Source organism: Pinus tabuliformis, chromosome 2_1 (genome assembly GCF_031772625.1).
Source record: "Pinus tabuliformis cultivar Carrire ecotype Pingquan chromosome 2_1, CPIR1, whole genome shotgun sequence".
Taxonomy (NCBI): domain Eukaryota; kingdom Viridiplantae; phylum Streptophyta; class Pinopsida; order Pinales; family Pinaceae; genus Pinus; species Pinus tabuliformis.
In genome coordinates this window covers 388,103,875-388,124,654 of record NC_142299.1, presented here as the reverse complement: position 1 = coordinate 388,124,654, position 20,780 = coordinate 388,103,875, and the positions used below count along the sequence as shown (strand labels likewise).

At 42.5% G+C, this 20,780-nt stretch overlaps 1 protein-coding gene across 2 annotated transcripts; it reads right to left on the bottom strand.

Annotated features, from left to right (window-relative positions):
- Positions 1 to 18,852: 18,852 nt before the first annotated feature.
- On the bottom strand, positions 18,853 to 20,518 carry LOC149200494 (ER-bound oxygenase mpaB-like). Of its 2 annotated transcripts, XM_089399589.1 has the most exons (3): positions 19,877 to 20,518; positions 19,174 to 19,794; positions 18,853 to 19,143 (listed from the first exon to the last, which is right to left on the bottom strand). In XM_089399589.1, exons 1-2 carry the CDS (start codon positions 20,311 to 20,313, stop codon positions 19,197 to 19,199), a joined length of 1,035 nt encoding a protein of 344 aa, XP_089255715.1. In that variant the 5' UTR covers positions 20,314 to 20,518; the 3' UTR covers positions 18,853 to 19,143; positions 19,174 to 19,196. The 2 variants fall into 2 exon arrangements, with proteins under 2 accessions (XP_089255715.1, XP_089255714.1); XM_089399588.1 differs by having other exon boundaries at positions 18,853 to 19,794; positions 19,877 to 20,456.
- Between the last annotated feature and the right edge of the window lie 262 nt (positions 20,519 to 20,780).

Sequence of the window (20,780 nt, the reverse complement as noted above, 5' to 3'; positions counted from 1 at the left end):
CTTCAAAACTGAATCCGAGGGTGGAAATAGAGGTGGTTGGGATTGTGTTATTCATAACCTCTTAGGAAAAAAAATAACAAATTTTCCTTGGAATCTATGCTTTTTTTCCAATAACTTGAATGAAGCCTATGGATTATTCCTAGGATTTAAAATTTAGAGAAAGCCCAAAACATACAAAAATAAGTAGTGATGGGGGATTCATTGATAATCCTTATGCATTTGATTAAAATATCCATCTCATTGGATGTTAAGTTCACATTGGTTCTAAGTAGGATCAAGCATCTTACCAACTCATTTTCCAATATAAGTTACTTTCATGTTTTAATAAGAAACAATTTCAAATTTGATACACTAGAGTGCCAAGCCACAACAAGGAAACTTGAGACATTAATCATCAACATTATGCCACCTTAAAAGATATCCCTAAATCAATTAGCATGACACAAGTGGCACATAAATGAAAAATCATATTTGTATGGTAGTGGTTTAAAGTGATGGAGGGGATGATAAGGCCCTCCATTATTGCTCACTTTCTACCCTCCTCTAAGCAAAACCCCAAAGCATTATTGTAAAAATAGATGATGGAATAATGTAGGATATTAATGGCTAGAATTATATGCTTGAATGGTATTCATGTTGATATTTATTTACTTCTATAGATTCTTATTCTCAGATGTAAAATTATCCATAATTTTAGACCCTCATTGGTTTTTCTCTTTTCTTGAATAGTCCTCTAGCTTACTCCTCTAAATTTCAACTTCTTGGCTTCCTTGAATCCTAGGTTTCACCCTTTATCCTTTTCCCTCTAATTCCCTCTAGATTCTTTATTCCAATCCTTGGTTACTCTTTTAGAATAATCTTTGGTAGATGGCTTGAATTTGATTTCTTAGTGCTATGGTGTTTTTTTGGTGAACTGGGTTAGAGGAGGGTCGACTACTATAATAGGATTTTCCTCTCTTGAAAAGGCTTATATTGTTGCCACTTTTGTTTTAACTATGGATTATACATAATTAAGAGAAACCTAAAGGACATTTAAGAGGCATGACAAATATATGAAGGATCCGAAATGAAATTTTGAAGCTTGTTGACTAACTGTCAATTTACATAAAGAATTGATCATGAGCATCCTATTAACTCAAATAAATTTTTTGACACTGTATGTTGAATTGTTTTATCTTAAGAAGATTTTATCTCACATGTTTGAGAAGTGATTTGATAGATTTGGACCATTATGTACTCTACTTCTCTAGAAAATGCCTTAAAATTTTCTTTTAATATGTAATCCAAGTTCATTCCTTTGATCATAGATGCAAAATAAGAAAAAAAAATATAGGACTAAGATCTTCTCCTCTATTCAATACTTTTTCATTTATTTATTTCAAAATAGTCAAAACAACAACCATTTTCTATAGGTCACACAAACATCATTTTGAATTTCCTCTCATATATTTAAAGTGCATTTAGGTTGTAGATATACTACTCTATAGCTTTGTGATTTTGATATGCTCTCAACTCCTCAAATACCTCTATGTATGTACTCTTTGTTAAAAATATTGTTGCAGTATTTTATAATACAAATCTACCAATTCCCCATGAGACATATAATAGTTGGTGATAAGGGTAAAATATTAAGCAACACCTTGTATGCAGGTCTCTTGATTAAAACCCTATGTGTCTAGCTATCAAAAAAAAAATTACAAATATACCAATTCAAGTTAAACTAATATTAATACAAATTTAAGGTCACAGTGAAGCCACAAAGAATGATTCATAAAACCTATGTGCATACTCTACTCTCTCTAGATAAATATATAAAGAGTGATTTGTAATACCTTCGAAGGTGTATATACTCTAGACTCCCTGAATATGATTATTATTAAATACGTATAATAATAGGATAAATAATTTAATTAATTAAAATTAACAATTTTATTATTATTGCTATCATTTTTTTTTATTTTAAATCATGTTGAAAATTATATATATAGATATATAGACTAAAAGATGTATTTATTAGGTAAATATATGGAAATTTTATTTCATTGATTTAGATTTATTTAACTTGGAAATACAATGGTAAAATAGAGAAGAGTGTTAAACTCAATAATAATTCGAATATATACATACATACATACATACATACATACATACATACATACATATATATATATCTATATATATATATATATATATATATATATCTATATATATATCTATATATATATATATATATATATATATATATATATATATATATATATATATATATATATATATATATATATATATCTGTTAGGGTCCAACCCTAACCCCCTTATTTATGTAATAGGGTCGAGTCATAGTTATAGTTAGTAAAGAATCAATAAAGCGCATATTAATAATTGTAAGTGGTTGACCCGCATTTAAAGAAAGGGACCACAGTTTGTTGAAAACGGGCCATTGTATTAGATAGATGGTATTAAGAGAACCATGGTACTGACCCATGGTATTGCATGTATGAATCCTATATAAAGGATAGAGACTCCCATTGAGGAGTGTCGGTTCTTATTTTGTAATCGAGCCCTTCTCTATTGGAGGCTGCCCCCTCGAAGAGGCAAGTGAACATTGCTTTGATCTCTAAATAATAAAATACATGTTGTTATTTCTCATTTTGTTCTATGTTTTGGGTTGTGTTTCTTCGTATATTTGATATTCTGGCATCTTCTCGCAAGTCAAGAGCATAACAAGTAGTATCAGAGCACTTTCCAAGGCTGATGGTATCTCCATTTTTAGCAGAAATTCTTTTAGAGACGTGTTCTGGCGTCTTTAAACCACAGGATTTGTCATTGAGCGGATAAACCTGCGGATTTGGGGAGGCATCCACGTAGGAAATACAAGAGGTGGTCACGCTTTTTGGACTCCCTTGTAACCCCTGTGGGTACCCCTTCGAGTAGTAGCGCATTAGATAGAACCGCGCACGGACTGTCTTCCACGTACCCTCTAGGTATATCAAAAGCCCCCTAGGCTCACCTAAAACCTCACCGTAGATAAACCGTCGGCCATCTTGCTGCTACAGTACACCGAGAACAACACTCGGGGAGATTACTCGCGCATACGATAGGGTAGTCGGGTAGTACGGCTAAGGGTACAGTTGATCCTCCTTAGTTAGTGCCCTGAAAGATTGGGCCGAGTACTATTATTGGACCCTTATGTATATTGCGATTTGTAGCACCTCACACTCCTTGAGACCATAGTTCCCTCATCTCTCTGAAGATTGCCCATCATCTTCTTTGCCAGATCAGATCTAGTAGTTGGGGTTCTGTCGCTGTTGCAGTCCAACTCACATTCAGCAGTTGAGGGTTTCGCAGATAGATCTGACCACTTGTGCAGGGAGGCTTGTGGATCCTATCCACCAGTCCAAGGTTTACCACTAAATCACCTCTGAACCTGGGTTAGGCCCATACAAGCCAACAAATGGTTCCATTACTAGGACCACGATCTGCATAAAGGATGTCTGATGTCATGCCACTAGAATCCAACAAAGAAATAAATTGAAGAGTAGTTGGACAAGAAGATTCACGAGTTTGCGGCGCAGGAGAACAGAAATCCATGAGTATCTAAGGAATAGTGGTTGGAGCGCTACTTGTATACGGAAATCCACGAATTTTTCTTTGCATCCTTTCCTTCTGAGCTGTATGAATGGATCGCGAAGTTAGCAGAAAGCCAGGGAAGGTGTAGGCTCGACAAACCAATAGTGTGGAATCTGGAATTAGTGCGCAGACTAGAAGCATCAGAAGATAAGGTAGGGCGAGCTGTGGACCATTGGCTCAACTGAATAATAGGAGGATTTATCACTGAGTTTGCGGTAGACACGACTATCAGCTATAGTGAGGTGGAGCGACGTTTTCTCAAGGGACCGCGAGGTAAGTATATTAAATATTTGAACACTTGGATTAAGATTCTATTGTGTGAAAAGCGGGTTCTGCGAATAAATTAATGTTTGGAACTATGTGAAGCGAGAAGATCTACAGAAGCGGAAATAGCAAAGAGTTGGAAAACAGTCCCTTAATTTCACCCTCGTGGGAAAGCGAGGAAGAGCTCGCGAAGGTTTCTCTGAGAAGCGCGATCAATTTGATAAGACAACGAATTCCGCTTTTACCACCTCCACCCACGCCGCCACCCATTTCACCCCCCTCACCTCCATCTCCACCCACTCCACCTTCGCCACCACCGCGGTTTGGTATGGCGAGTGCAATTAAACTATCGGTGTTGAGAGGAGTAGGGAACGAAGATCTGGACCAATTCTGGTTCATGGTAAGAGCAGTGTGGGAAGCAAAGGGCGTCGTGGGTGATAATATTAAAAAGGCTACACTGGTGAGTGCCCTGTAGGATCGCGCATTAACGTGGTATATCAAGCATTCTAATGACCACCCAAACGCAAATTGTAGAGATCTAGGCAACGCTGAACTGGGAATTTAGCAGGCCAAAATCAGAAACACAATAAATCATCGGGTTTAAGGAGATTGCGATGCTCCCGAGTGAGACCCCCTGGGATCTGGACCAAAGACTAAAGAGTAAGATCCACGAAGCCAATATGATGTTAACAGATACACAACATCGCACATGGTTTGTGGCCTTACTTACGCCACACTTAAGGATGACGCTGTCACAGCAAAAACTTTCCACCCAGGTCAAAGTGTTGGAAATGGCAATGAGATTGCATGAGACCCCTATACAAGACCCTGGGTTGGGAGTCCAACATATCCACGCATAGCTCTAGAATCTGTGTCTGGAAATGCAAAGTTTGAAACAGGACAAGACACCTCGGCCGAAGGTGCGCGAGGAAGTATGGTGCATAAAATGCAAAGGCCAAGGGCATGAAAAGGACCACTATCCAGTATTCGTGAACTACTTGGTAGGAGGAGGGCCGATGGCGTTAAGACCGAAGGCATAGGCAGGGCCAAGCACGATGTCTACATTATGGTGCATGATCTTCCAAATAGGAGGAAACCACACCATGGATAATTGTCATCTGTTGCAGAAGTATACGTAGACGTCCCAACAATTGTTTTGTAATTTCTACAGGTCGGTAGGCCATGACGAACACACCTGCCGAAGCTATGAACTAATGATGGACCAGACTCCTGCCTATAGGGTGCAGACCGAAATGCAAGCCCTCGACCCAAATGCAGGGATGGTGCGAGCTGGGTTTCAGGGGCGTGGTAGGGGTCAAGGCAGAATGGGACCAGGAAGGGGTTATGGACAAATAATTTGTTACAATTGCGGAGGGCCAGGGCACTATGCCCACGATTGTACAAACCCGACAAGAATATCATGTTGGTACTGTACTCAGTTTGATCATGAGGTAGAAGACTACCCTTTGCTGATAGTGAGGATGCGCGAAAAGGGGGTACTCCAACCCCCTCCAACCCAGAATTTACAAATGATGAGGTCTGAGCTGTGCGAAGAAGACCCAAATGTAAACATGATGCTCAGGAGCAGTATGACCACGAAAGATTATAAAGGGAAGAAACCAGAAGAAAGTGCGTGGGTTCACAAGGCTCCTACAAAAGAACCTGAGTTTAATCTAGAATGCACGAAGGAGACATTCATGGAAGCTAAGAAGAGCTTCACGGAGGCCCCCACTTCATGTAGTAAGGATCAACTAGAACCAGGGATGGATCCTTCAGTGCTCACTACCTTTCTGGAGACATGCATGAAATTGCTACGCGACAGCAAGGCAGTCAAAGGGCTACGGGAACTTATCACTAGGTGCACAGGGTCAGGAGAACCATGCGTGGTATGGAAACTTGGAAAGCATGCATTGTGCACAGGGAGGGAAATGAGGTTGATTGCACAAATCAACGAGTATGAAATGGATCAAGTAATCCTAGATATAGGTTCGGACGCGAATGTACTACCAAAGCAAACATGGGAATGCATGGGTAGACCCACGTTACAATGGTCCCCTATTCAGTTATGAATGGCAAGCCAACAGAAGTTTTGCCCATGGGAAGATTACAAGGGGTAACAGTCAATATTGAAGGTGTGAGCGCGTAGGCGGATTTTGAAGTGATAGAGATTGTCGATGACAACAATCCCTGCCCCACGCTACTGGGAATAAACTGGGCCACTGATATGAACGGAGTCATAAATATGAAGAAGCACAAAATGATCTTTGAGAAAAAGTCACTACGCGTGGTAGTATTGCTAGATCTAGCCGAAGGAGCGTGACATACTGAACTGGTGCGCATCGACGATAGTGATGAAAATCTCGACTGTATTTACAAGATGATTGTGCGAGAAGAGGATTGGGTGAACCCGACTGCAGATGGAAGGATTTCATGGGAGTGTGAAAGCTCCTACACTTCGGATTTAGATGAAGAGATAGAGCGATGGCAGAATCGGCTGCACGAAGTAACAACAATGAACTGCAACATGATGATCAAATCATTACGTTGCGTGACAACAGAGACAAGGGAGATGCCAACATATAATGGATTGTCAGCAGTGGATGAATTTCTTAGCAAATTTGAAAGCGCAGTACCAGAATAGTAGTGGTTCGATGCACTGAAGTGGGAACTGCGCGCAACACCACACGATGGTGGGGTACACATCAAGGAAATTTTGAGGATTGGCAAGGATGTAGAAGAATGATGAGCCTACATTTTGGAAAACCCCAGCTTCGGATGCAAGTCAGTCAACACGGGTGGAACAACTTTTGCACCCACCTTTCTCGATGGGTATAGACATATGCTGTAAAGCCCGCACAAGCACACACCAACCCCAGAATAAAGAATCGGAACAAATTGCAGCAGTAGGAAAGGCGACGTGCACTACCAGGTATCCATGTTGAAGCATTTGATAGGGTGTGCAGAGTACTGAACAAAGTTGACCAGGCGAAACGAACTGATTGGGACCTACGTGTGCCGACGGTTCGATGTGCCTACTAGACCATGTGCAAAACCCTCAACACGGAGATGATTCCAAAGGTGCGGAATAGAGTGGAGACCGTAATTACTAAAGAAAATACAAAAAGGAATACGCACATACTAGCCCCTGTAATGGTGACAGTGCGCGATGACCAGGAGGATGAAATCACACACCTACGCGAGGTCGAACATATAAGGATTCAGGAAGTCATCTGGCGAGGGAACCTTAGACTTTGTGAACTCGAAAAGGACTGGGTACAATTGAGGAAGAAAAGAATTTTGATGGACGTTGAGATCAAGAGGCTGGAAAACGAGATCACGCAGAAATGTCTTATCGATAAACCAAGGATGACAAGGCAAGATACAAATCATCGTACCACTGCATTAGAAGAATGTCGCCAAGAATTTATGACTCTTTTGCCATGGCAACGACTGCACCTCACCAAATGCAGTAACTAGGGGAGTGCACTACATACAGTAGAACGTGCAGCACCGATGGTCGTGCAGACAATTGAGGAGTTTCCGCAGACTATGCTGGAAGGCGAGTTGAAGTCTCGCATAGGTGGTGCGACCACCTGACTAGCCATAGGGAGTACAGTCTCAGCATTCCAGATAGTTGAAAGAGAGTGCGAGACTCTAAAAGAGTCTATTTGGGGGCTGCATGACGAGGGAGGTGTGCGCAGAATCAACATGGCACAAGGTTCGCGCCCGCATACGAGGGGCTACACTGCCACGCGGGTAGGTTGGGAAGTAACCATTGGTGTCACTTTTCATGACGAGATGTCTAATTTAAGGCAAAAGGGGGCGGGCGGCGGGAATTTAAGACACAAATTAAGGACTAGATTTGGGGCAATCTACTGCCAAGAAAGCATTGATGGCTCAGAATTCGGGGGAACGGTCGGATTTGAATTCAAAAGGCGCTATAAAGCTCCAAGGGCTAGCCACGAGACAACACTTGTTCATTTGAGATTTGAGTAGTTGATTAGACCACAAAGTGTTGAGCGTCGAGCAAGATTTGAGCCCCGAAGTTCGTGACCAACCACAGACAGCTCAAACAGGATGATGACTACCAGGAGAGGTTTGGGCTATACAGAAGGAACCACCGATGAGGCCGCGTAGAACCCCACAGTGCATGATGTTCCCAGAGACACTCGAGTCACACTAGAAATCTTGAAATCACCTCGAATTCCAAGGCCCAAGAAGGATAAGCAGGTAGCGGGACCAGTTCGCATGTCCCCGCAGAATCCGCGATTCGATAAACTCTCCATGGAAGAAAAGGGCAAGGCTGGCACCATTGAGACAGATGAGGAGGAGGAGGACCTATAGGCTCTCGTAGATGAGATAGAAGTAGCAGAAAACATGGAAGAGGACATCCAGCCGGTGTGCGTTGCAGCGAAATTGCCCGAGTACGTTCCTCCATGGAAAGGGAAAGCTAAGGTACCCAAGGATTTGGATGCCACTAAGAGCGCACTCCAAAGCCCGCTCCTCCCCGATGGAATTGTGTTTGAGGAATTGGCCCTGGGCCATGTGCCCACAATGAAGTTTGAAGATTGGGACCTTGTAGACAACAAAACGTTCCCACATTTAAATACTGAGAACCTCATGAAGCAGAGCATGGAGGGGTCAGTTATAACACTAGAGCCACAGAAATGGCTGCGCGGTGTGGAGAAGGTCGAACTACTTCAGCTACTATGGATTCCACACTTTCACCGTGCACCTATCACAATTTTCGTCATCGGGCAGTTGCTTTTCTTGGTGCACGATGGGTACTTATGGCTGGAGGAGCATATTCCCATCATGGCAGATCTTATCTACAGGATTTCTCGGCTCTCCTGTAAGGGAAAGGACCGCACAGAGATAGTCAGAAAAAGCGTAGATTTGGTGCTCGTAGAGGCCATGAAGAAGAAATACAAACTGGAAAAGAAGAAGAGGGGTTACACAGTTAGCAACATTAAAGATAAATGGGTTCACGTAGCCACCCAACTCCTGGTCGGGAAGATAATGCGAAAATGAAGCAGAGATGAGGTACCAGCGCCGGTAGTTGCGCTGGTAGAAAAATGCGTGGAGGGGGTCCAATTCAACTGGGCTGAGTTCCTCTGTGAGGAGTTCCTAACTAACTGCAAGGAAGCCCAGGAGTAGGGCAAGACCTTCCACTACGTGTGGTTTCGCTTGTCGATTTTACTAGTAACAGGGGAACTGTCTGAGGATAGTTAGTTCCCTAATATTGAATAGGACTTACCAGAGGCCGCGAAGTACGCGTCGCTCTGGGCTACTTAGGACACCATGCGAATCCACGAAACAAAGATATTCTGGGTGCTCATGGAGGCGAGCGTCTGAATGTGGATCAACAGGAGGCCGCGCCTGTCCCCCACAATGTACAATAGTCTACGGAGCTTTGCAGACTTCAAGGCGGATATGCATAATGTGTATATCAAGGCGCGTAAAGATTCGGCGTAGAAATGGACCAAGCTCCCCTATATTGCCATTGACGATGTGATCTTCTCAGTGCGAGAATCATGGCCTCCCGAGTGGCAAGCCCTGGATCTAGCAGAGAAGGATAGAACAACTGCACAAAAGTAGAAGGCTGCAACCAAGTTGCATATCACCTAGTTGGCCCAGCAAAAGTGCAATAAACAAGCGGCTGTGGAGGTAAGGGCTATTCGTGAGGTAGTGAAAGCAGCCGTAGAGCAGGTAAAGGCCACCGAAAAAGTAGCAACAACACAGGCAACAGGGGTCACCACGACGCAGAACGAAGGGGCCAGAACTTGTCTACAGGACAGGGAGTAGACACAGCAGAAGGCGCAAACCCGAGCACAATGTCCACCTAGCTGAAACGGTAGCGCATCCCGGATAGATCAAGTCCACGAAAAAAGGTCAAGGCATCCAAACTAGACATCAAACTGATTACACTGATAGAAGGCGACCTCTACGACATCAATGACATGGTGCGGGAGGTCACCAGGAAAGTGCTCCAGGAAGCCATGAAGGAGCAACAGACTGTGTTGGGGGCCCTAAGGGTGCAGCTGCAGGAAGTTCAGGTGTGGCCGTAACAGGAAGGAGCAGTAGCCACCTACAGTGCTGTAGGTACATCAGCAGCGGAGCAGCTGCTACGTGAAAATATGGCCAACACCATAGTGCTACTGGAAGGAGCGCTAACAACAGAGAACGAAGATGATAGAGCCGCGGTGGGCAGGATCAAGGGACTTGGCCTAAATTTGGCTGCCCTTCTGCGAGACACACTGTACCAACTGCAGGATGGAATAACAGCAGAGCTCCATGCCAGGAAGGGCCGCGCGATCCAGGTAATGAGCGAGTAGAAGATCAACATCGAACAACTCAGCCTGTAATGTGATAAGCTAGTGTCACAGAATCAACAAATTGCACAAATGGTTGATGAAGCCTGTCGGCGTGTTCCAGAATTATCCATCACCGCAAACCTAACAATAGAGATGTGGATCCACTGTCTAGCAAGTGGAGTCCGAAGCATGCGCAAGGAGACAACACGAGTGCAGCTGGAGCTAAACCTCCAGATTGCTGAGCTGTGGAAGAAGCCGCATTCTTCCACTCCTCCGGAAGTTAAAGAACAACGCGTTAGTGTGATTGAAACATGATTGGAAGAGATTGGACGGGCAGTGCAGGACTGCACTGGTATGTTGGATCAAGCTTTTGATGTCCTCACATCCTTGTAGGAGGACCCCAACATACAACACCTGGAGACAGAGGCAAGCGAACTACAGGAGAAGTATGACAGTGTCAGAGGAATTGCGCAAACAGTCGTCCTCACCCAACGGTTGGAAAGATGCAGCAAGCAAGGACACTGAAGGAATAGGTGGATACTGCAAGACAGGAAGAGGCACTTCTCTAAGTGCGTGTTCAGCCTTGGATTGATGCGGCCTTCACCATTATGGTCGAGATTGAGGGAAAGCTCACACAGATGTAGGAGATATATGCGCTAAGGCTGGTAGCGGATCCTCACAAAGAAGCATCAGAGGAATGCATGGAGCAGGTCTAGCAAACCGCAGAACAGTGTGCCACGGACCTCCGGGCAGTACGAGACCAATTGGAGGGGCTCCGTGCCAAGATCGCTGCACCAGCAGAGTGACTCGGGACGAGTCATGATGATTGTGTTGGGGGTTGGTTGGGCATGGAATCCCCCCACAGCATGTTTTGGGGCTCAAAGCTCAAGTTTTGATTAAAGGTTTTGTAAGACTCCGCGAATTGCGAGTGCGGAGTGCGAAGTAGAGGTTAAGTCATAGGGTTGTCCTCCCTCATGGTTCGCGAACCATGGGATTGTATAAATAGAGTGAGGCTCTAAGTTGTAAAGATAGTTGATAGAAAAGGAATGGTTCGACCTTAGAGTAGGATTCTAAGTGTATTGGGTCGTAGTAGTAGGAAGAGGCTCTGCAACTGAGTGCACAGAGGCCTAGTAGAGTCCACAACTGAGTGTGCGGACCCCTATAGCTAAGTGCACCCGACGGTGCCAAGTCTGTAATCGGGATTGAAGATTAATAAAGAGAATTTGATTCTTATTTCTGTGTATTTGTTGTACCTTACCTTCTTTATGTTTATACTAGTTTATTTATCACGCGCATTGATATAATTGATGAATATGCTGTAATAATCATTAGTCTTGCATAAACAAGTTAAGTAATCGGATAATAACAGATTAAATAACAAGGAACTTGGGTATCATATAGGTCGCGCCTTGAATAGGGCTGTGCAGAAGCAGCACTACAGGTTGCGAAGGGGTAGCAAGTGCGCGTAGTGACGGGTTAGACCGTGGACCTCCAAAAGTCCATCAGACATCCCCAAGGTGTAGAAACCTGGTTCTAGCACCCTCCCATACTACTTCGGGTGAGACCTCAGTCTGTGCTCTACGGACTGTTGCCGAAAGGGCTAGTAGTACCGGGATTTTCTTGGCTAAATCACCTCTGAACCTGGGTCAAGCCCATACAAGCCAACAAATCCCAAGCCCACCTGAAAAGGGCTCTGGTTAGTCAAGCTGTGGAGAGCCCGGTTATAGCTGTGTTGGACATAGAGGAGGCTCTCATCCCATGTGCATGGATGCTTTGAGTTGTACATGCATAGAATGTGTATGATCATCCTTTTGACGACCTCTATCTGGCCATTTGTTTGGGGATGGAAAGTTGTGAACTCAGTGAGCTTGGTGTCCAACATCGACTAGAGACTAGATAAAAATGTACTGAGGAACTTGCTATCCCGATCTGAGATGATAGATTGTGGGATCCAAAAGTGTAACCACACTCGTTAAAATAAGAGTTTAGTAGTGGCTTCTGTGGTGATATTCTTCTTGCAGGCCACTATAATGGCCATCTTCAAAAATCTGTTAACGACCACAAAAACGCAGTTGTTTCCATGCTTAGTAGAAGGAAGGCTCGACATGTAATCCATGTAGATGGATTCCTAAGGTCGACTAGGGGTAGGCAGTGGAGTATAGAGGCATTGCTTCTTGATGGCCAATTTGGCAATGCCACAGGCAATGCAGGATCTGATGTACTTCCCGACATCCTGTCGAAGATTCGGCCAATAGAAATACTTCTGCAGTATTGCCACTATTTTCTCGACAATGTCCAATGGCCCGACTGTAGTGCGCTTACAAAATCATCTTGGCACGCTCACTTGAAGGAAAACAAATGTGTCCCAGGGGGCATAACAGGACATCCTGGAGGTGAAAATATGGAACTTGCTGACCCTCCAAGAGCTTCTGGTATGTGTGGCCGAATTCTGGATCGCTTTTGTAGAGAAGTGGCCAATCAAATGTCTTGTGCCCACAAGAGTTGAACACGTGGTTAACGCCATGATCATTGGTCGGCTGAGGCAGTCTGCAACATCATTGGTGTTGCCCTTCTTGCACTTGAAATGGAGCTATTGCAAGTATGTGGACCACTCTTGATGGCGATCATTCTACAACTTCCCTTACGTCTATATGAACTGCAGGGGTCGGTGGTCTGTATGGATCACTATTTCCTTCCCCAAAATGTAATGCTTCCATTATCGACAGGCCTGCACAATGGAATACATCTCTTTTTCATAAGTGGGATCCTTCTAGACTATTTCTGAAAGTGTCTCACTTTGATATGCCACTAGATGCCCCTGTTGAGTAAGGACTACCCCAATAACATAGTTAGAGGCATCTGTCTCGATCTCAAATGGTTGTTGCAAGTCTGGTAATGTCAGAACTATTGCAGAGCAGAGTTGATGTTTCAACTCTATGAATGCCTTCTGTTGAGATTCAGACCAAAAGAATTTTGCTTTCACTCCTCCCTTGGTGACTTGACTCAAGGGCTAAGTGATATGAGAGAATCCTAACATGAACCTGTTGTAGAAATTGACAAGAACCAGAAAGCTGTGAAGCTCTGTCAGAGTGGTTGGGGCTGGCCAATCCCGAATGCGTTGGATCTTGGCTGGATCCACATGCGCCCCTCGTTCATCAATAATGTATCCTAGATACTAAACCTGGGTCATGCCAAAAGTGCATTTCTCCAAATTGGCACACAACTTGTGTTGTCGCAGTGTTTGGAGAACGTGTCGGATGTGGTGGAGGTGCTCTTCCCAACTCTGGCTAAAGCTTAGGGTGTCATCTAAGTATACCACTACAAATGAGTTGGTGAATGGCCGCAAGATTTCATCCATCCTCCTCATGAAGGTTGCAGGGGCATTCGTCAACTCGAAAGGCATAACCAACCATTCTAAAAGGCCCTCCTTGGATTTGATGGCAGCCTTCCACACATCAGAGGGTTTGATTGGTACCTGATGACATTCAGACTTCAAGTTGATCTTGCTGAAATATTTTTCCCCCTTGAGTTGGTCCAGAAGGTCTTCAATTTGTGGGATCCGGTACCTATTCCAGGCAATGATCTTATTCATCACACGATAGTCAATACATAGTCTCCAAGTCCCATCCTTCTTTTATACCAACACGATCAGGCTCCCACAGGACGATGAACTTGGTCGGATGTGACCTTTATGCAGAAACTCCTGAATCTACCTCTTGATTTCGTCATTTTCTAGAACAGAGCGGTGATAGATTGGTCCATTGGGAAATAACGCACCTGGGGTTAGATCGATGGAGTGCTTGAACTAACAATGCAAAGGCACCCCTGCGGGGGAAGTGAAGATGTCCTCGTACTTGTCCACGACCTTGTCCATCTATTGTTGTCGTATGGAAGGGCCCTGTCTAGAGGTTGTGGCCACCGTCTTCTTCTTTCCCTAAGGGCGTGTCATCAGGAAAACAAATTTCTCGGTTTTGGAAATGAGCTTAGTGCATTATTTTGCAGTAACCAAAGAGACGACAGTAGGTGGTGATACCTTCAGTATCCTGTACAACTTATTTCCCAAAGTAATAAGAGCAGCGCGAGACCTTGACTTATACACAACATGTTACTTCCACAAGTATGGTTAGCCTAATAATACATGAAAAACATCAAGGGGAGCAACACCACATAATACCTCATCCGTGAAGGGCTTGACGTTGTATGGAAGGCATCACTGCCGGCACACGCGAAGATCCCGTCCTTGGTGAAGCCACCCGATGGTGTATGGTTGTTGGTGTGCTGTGGTTGGTAAACCCAATCGCTTCACGACCTCTACTGAAATGAGGTTCTTTTGGCTCCCGTTGTTAACAACAAACTATAGCAGGGAACCCTTTACCCACATCTGGGAGTGGAAGAGGCACTCCTCTTCCTCTGGCTCTTCGGGTTCTTCCTTCTAGATCTTCGTGGTGGCAATGGTGGCATTGGGCTCTGCATCAATAATTTACTTCCCTTTGTCATTCCCTTTGTCTGGTTCTGACTCAGATTCGGAACATGCATCTGATTCTGAAGCCTTCAACTAGGCCACCAGTGACTTCTTGGCCCGACACTCGTGTTGTGAGTGGAGCTCTTATGGAACTCACACCACTTTCACGTTTCCTTCTTCGGCTTCACGGTGTTGTTCTTTGCTTGTGGCTTTGGTGGGTTGTCTTGGGCTACCTCGCCTTGGCTTTGTTCTTTGTTCTGCGCTTTGGTGGCACCTTTCCCTTGCTTCAGATTTATAGATCCAAAGTATCGCTTCTTCTGTTTAAAGTTTTGCTTGATCTTGATGGCATATCGGTACACCGTACCGAGTGGGAAGATGTCGAGGAACTCCATCTTGTCTTGGATGTACCTGTGTAGGCAGTCGCGATACTTGAGTACCAAATGTTTCTCAGAATCCTTGATACCCAACTTCGTGCGAAGGGTATGAAAAACACTGGTAAACACCGGCACATCTTGGTCCCTTACCTTCCGCAGTGTTGTCCACTTTATGTATTTATCCTCATAGCTCTCGACACAGTAGTACTTCTCCTTGATGGCATCCCAGAAAAAATTCCAAGTGGGTGTGGCTAAAAATAGTGAGGTCATACTTTCATCCTTCTTCTCACAGCAGGTTTCCCACCAGTACTTGACATGGGGGGTGGCTTTGAGAAGAGCAAAAGTAATCTTTTCTCAGCTAGAAAAATCATGAAAAAAAATATCCTTCTAGCAGATTTAACCATTTAACTACAACGTCTGCATCTATTTGGCCCTCAAATATGGGAATGTCAAAGTTTACTTGTACCTTAAAATAAGTGGAGCCTCTAGAGTGGCTGCTGGATGTGGATGCGCCACCGGTGGGCAACCGTGGAAGGATTTGGGTAAAGATATCCATCATCGCATTCCTTTGTTTCTCGAGGGCCTCCTTGAGAAATATTTTGATAGGATCTCCCGCCCCCTCATCTTTCTTTTCTTTCCCCATGGGTGTCCATCGGGGTTTGCGAGGCTGATCTTGCAAAGGTTCAACCAGATCGAATGCTAACTCCTTATATCTTGACCTCGTTGGGGACATGCAAAGAAAAACAGAGAAAAAGCAGATCGCTCTGATACCACTGATCCAGATTTAAATAGGAACGCAACAAATTAGAAATATTACCATAAATACAAATATGCAGTAGAAATAACACTTCATTTCATTAATATCAAATACTAAAATATGCTTACAAACAGAATGGAAATAAGACTAGCTCGGGCGATGGTAGCTTATCTCTAAGAAGAGATGTGTTGGCTACATGCCTCTGAACTATGTTACAATGAGGCACAAAGGCCTATTTATTATTGAGAAACAATGGAAAACCCCAAACATCTAAAAACCTAACCCTAGGAGATGAAGCGCCAAACTATGGGCCCCGTTTGGGTAAATTGGTACATCAACTTCCCGGGGTCATAACTTTGGCATACGATCTCCGTTTGACGCACACAATATCTCGTTAAAAATATCTATCCGAGGACTACAACTTTTGAATGACCAACGTCTATCGATGAATCATGGTGGTCCTGATTTTCCCAAAAAACATCATTTAGGGCCTCAAAACGACTCCGGAAGTTCAGGACCCTAAAATACTGCCAAAAATAGTAAATTGTGCCACAAATAAGGAAACTAAAAAACTAAAAGAAACAATGGTGGGGGTCCAACTGGAATAGGCGGGTGACCACCAATATACACCTGTATAAAAAATAGACTCGTGATACTCTTCCATAACAAGCTTATCACCATGATGACTCATCATACTAAAGAATGGACTCTCAACCAATACATAATGATGATACAATAACAAATACATGGTTGTAGTAATAATCATACAACAACTCATACATGGCTGGTCCATGTCACATTTCATCTCTATACATGGCTAGAGGAATGAGTACATTCTATGCATGGTTGCACATATTTTCAACCAACTATTAGTGGAAACCAAAAACATATATGTGGTTGAAAAATGTACTCCTTTTCACTCATGAAAACACACATAAATATGTTGCAAATAACTAAGTGAAAACAATGAATAATATGCCAAATAATCTAGGAAAACATCATACAATGCATAACCCCCCCCTTAAAAGATATCCCTAAATCAATTAACATGACAGTTGGCATCATTGAAAAGGCATATTTGTATGGTAGTGGTTTAAAGTGAGTGAGAGGGGATGATGATACCCTCCATTATCGTTCATTTGTCATCCTTGTGTAAGCAAGACCCCAAAATATTAGAAATATATGATGGAATAATGCGAGATATTTTTGGCTAGAATTTCATGCTCGAATGGAATCCGTCTCAATATTTCTTTGCTTCTCTAGCTTCTTAGTCTCAAGTATTGAATTCTCCATAATTTAGGACCTTCATTGGTTTCTATTTCCTTTGGATGAATCCTCTAACTTTTTATTTCTTGGCTTCCCTAGGATCATAGGAGTGATTTTTTTCTTTTTCCTTCCATTCCCTATAAATTCTCTATTCTAGTCCTTGGTTACTCTTGTGAAATACTCTTTAACAATTGGCTTGAATTTGATTTCTTAGTGCTATGGTGATTTTTTTATGTGAATTGGGTTGGAGGAGGGCCCACTCCTATAAAAGAAATTTCCTCACTAGAAAAGGTTTGTCTTATTGTCCCTTTTGTTTAAATTATGGATTATGTAACATTAATGGAAATCTAAAGAAACTTTAAGAGGCATGACATGATGAATATTTTGAGGATTTGCAAGAGAATTTTGAAGCTTAGGTAGTAACTTTCAGTTTACATGAGGAATTGATCATGAGCATCCAGTTAACTCAAACAAAAGGAATTTTGACAATGGAGGCTGTATTATTTTCTCTTAAGACGATTGTAGCTGGTTATGGTTGAAAAGTGATACGATTAAAAATTTAGCTCATAAGTTAAGATTAAAAATCTCAATTAAAAAAAGTGTTTCATTGTTACTACAAATGTGAACACCATAAAAACCATTTAACTCTTTCATGTTTTACAATATTACAACAAGGAATTTATTTTTAAATTTAATTAATAAATATATAAAAATTCAATACTTACCATAAAAATATCACACATAAATTATTAAAGCTTTAATAAAATTAAAAATAAACATATTTATGTGAGCATAAAAAAATGTTGCAGGTATATGTAGCTATATATATTTTTAGAGTTTTAATAAAATTAAAAATAAAATAATTTTGTATATGGGGATGTAAAATTTATATAAATATAAATAATATTATTAAGAATTAGTATAGATTCATCTTAATTCTAAATCTAGAAACTTTTCCTCAAGTTTTTCTTTCAAAAAGAGGTTTGCATCTTGAGAGCGATGCTTTGCTAAATCTCGAGTTAAGATGAATTTATGCTAGTTTAACTTTAAAAAATCAATTTGGCTAGCACCCTAGCATTGGACAAACCTTTAGTTGTTCATTAGGAGGAAAATATAACAGTAGAAGTTATGTTAATTTAGGATTTTTTTGCCTTAGAAGGTCACCCTGGTTTTTATGTTAATTTAGGATTTTTTTGCCTTAGAAGGTCACCCTAGTTTAACCCAATTGGGTGAACCACGTATATCTTTGTCTCTCTTGTTTTATGATTTTCTGTGTTTGTGTTTTAATATTTTATGTGTCCCACTGCTTTGCTATTTGTTTTTTAACAAAATCTTAATCATTGATTTGTGAATACTACTATGAATATTCTAGTATATTCCATAGAGACTAAATCTTTACCATCCACCTAATAATTAATAATAATCTTAATCTTTGATTTGTGAATACTACTATGAATATTCTAGTATATTCCATAGAGACTAACTAGTAATTAACTTACAATTCTTAAAGGCCTATTCTAAAATAGACATGTCTATTGGCATAATTAGGTGGATGGTAGAGATTTAACATCTAGAAAATATTTTAAAATATTCATAGTAGTTTTCATAAAGAAAACATTGAGTTTTATCTCAAAAGTAGTTATGTCCTTTCCCTCCTTTTAATTAAATATCAAGGAATTCAGCTACTCATGATATTCACGATCTGCTATCCATCAATAAAGTAACATGAAACATCAAATAACAAATTACAACAGGATAATTTAATAGAGTAACATAAACCATCAAATAACAAAGGACATCATAATAATTTAATAAATGAAAAATAACATCAAATAATAATTACATAACCAATGCATATGAACCACGTAGTTCGGCTATTCTTTGTATTCACAATCTGCTCTCGATATCGATATAGATCCAGATGTCGAATCAGATATGTTACATGACCCGAATTCCTAAAACGTGTCCTTAACATTATACCAGTAAAATTACAAACCATTCATTCTGTCACTCTCAAATGGATAGCTAGAATGGCATTTTGTAACAACTCGCAAAGTTGTTACAGCGTGCATCTTACCTTACAACTGGTCACACAACGTTCGTTTACCTAAAAGTTGGATTGACAGTAATTCAGACCATTTTCTTTTCATTTGAGGAGGGCGCGAGGAACGGACACAGTAGATCTCCATCAAAAGCCGCGTTCAGCTGCCAGGGTTTGGCATCGCCCAATTCGTCTATTCGGTAGCCATTGGGATAAGTCTCTGGTTTATGTTCAGAGTATCTCAATTTCAGCACCTTCTTCTCATCCTCAGCCTCCAATGAAATCCTCTCCGTTGACCAACTGAGCGGCCTCGGCGGAAGAAACCACCCCACAAAACTGCCCAAAAAGAACTTGAGACCGCCCTGCACAATCCAGACCAACCAGTAGGGCGGGCGCGGGTAATCCATGGCATCTAGAAGCCTCTCCTCAAACAAGCAAAATACGATCCGTCTGGCCGCCGGAAGGAGGCAGGCGGGTACATTTGACGCCAGCAGATTCAGCGTGGATTCGCCGATTTCCCTGTTGGACTTGGAGTACACCATTTTTTTGGCTTCGTATTGGCGGCTAAAGCGCTTCACTCCCTCCACTGTGTCGGGAATATCTCGGATGCCCATCCGTGTGCCGATGTCGCGCCACACCACAAAGTTCGCCGTCGTCTCTTTTTCCGTCCAATCCCGGTAACCGAACCTGCAAACGGAAAAGCCGAACCGAGCCTTAAATTCTCTGCAAAAGTAATAAAAAATATGGAAAGGTTAACCGGTGAGCATACCTTGAAGCAAATCGTTGGGGCTCCAAGATGAAGGTTGAGAGCGTGTACAGATAGTCGCTGTTGGAAATATTGTAACGGCCGTGAATGAAATTGAGGCGGCGAAGTGCGAGGGATCCCCGGGGGCTGTCCACGTGATTGAGCAGGAATTCCAGTATCAGAATACTGGTGTCGTCGTAGCGCTTCACGACGGTTTCCGGCGAGAACTGCCGAGTTTCGGCGAACAGCTTCGAGATGGAGGGGATGGCGAAGCTCTTGAAGAAAGCGAAATCCAGTGCCTTCTTGCTGATTACAGGGAACTCCACGAATTGGGCGATCTTGGAGAGAGCCACGGCGTCGCGGACGGGATCCATAGATGAAATTAGACGCAAGCGTCTGTACCGGAGGTACTTGCACACGCCCACCCACAACAACAATATCAAGAAGATGAGGAGCAGCATAGCAGGCAATCGTGGAAGATTCTGCTTCTGAGTATGCAGTGTGATGGAGAACGAATGGTTCCGCCTGCAAATCCTACCCAGTCTTTACAAATGTGGATAAGTGCCCTAATACCTATTTATCAAATCCCTGCGTATAATAATGACTATTTATCTCATTTGAAGGCTTTTAATTTTGATACCCATCTTCATCTACCTTTCCCTCTATCAGATCTTTCACGCTGGTCACCTTTCATGGCAAGAGCTAAAGGCATACCAGTGGGCATTAAATGGCATACCAGTGGGCATTAAATGCCGGCTATATGCGGCATATCAGTGGGCATTAAATGCCTGGCTGTTTAACACACGCGCGGGGTGATTTTTTATTTATCTATCACCCCGCGTCTGTGTCAAACAGCTATCTATCAGAGACGCATGTAGCTGGGCATTTAATGCCCACTGGTATGTCGTGAGCTTGCCACCTTTGACAC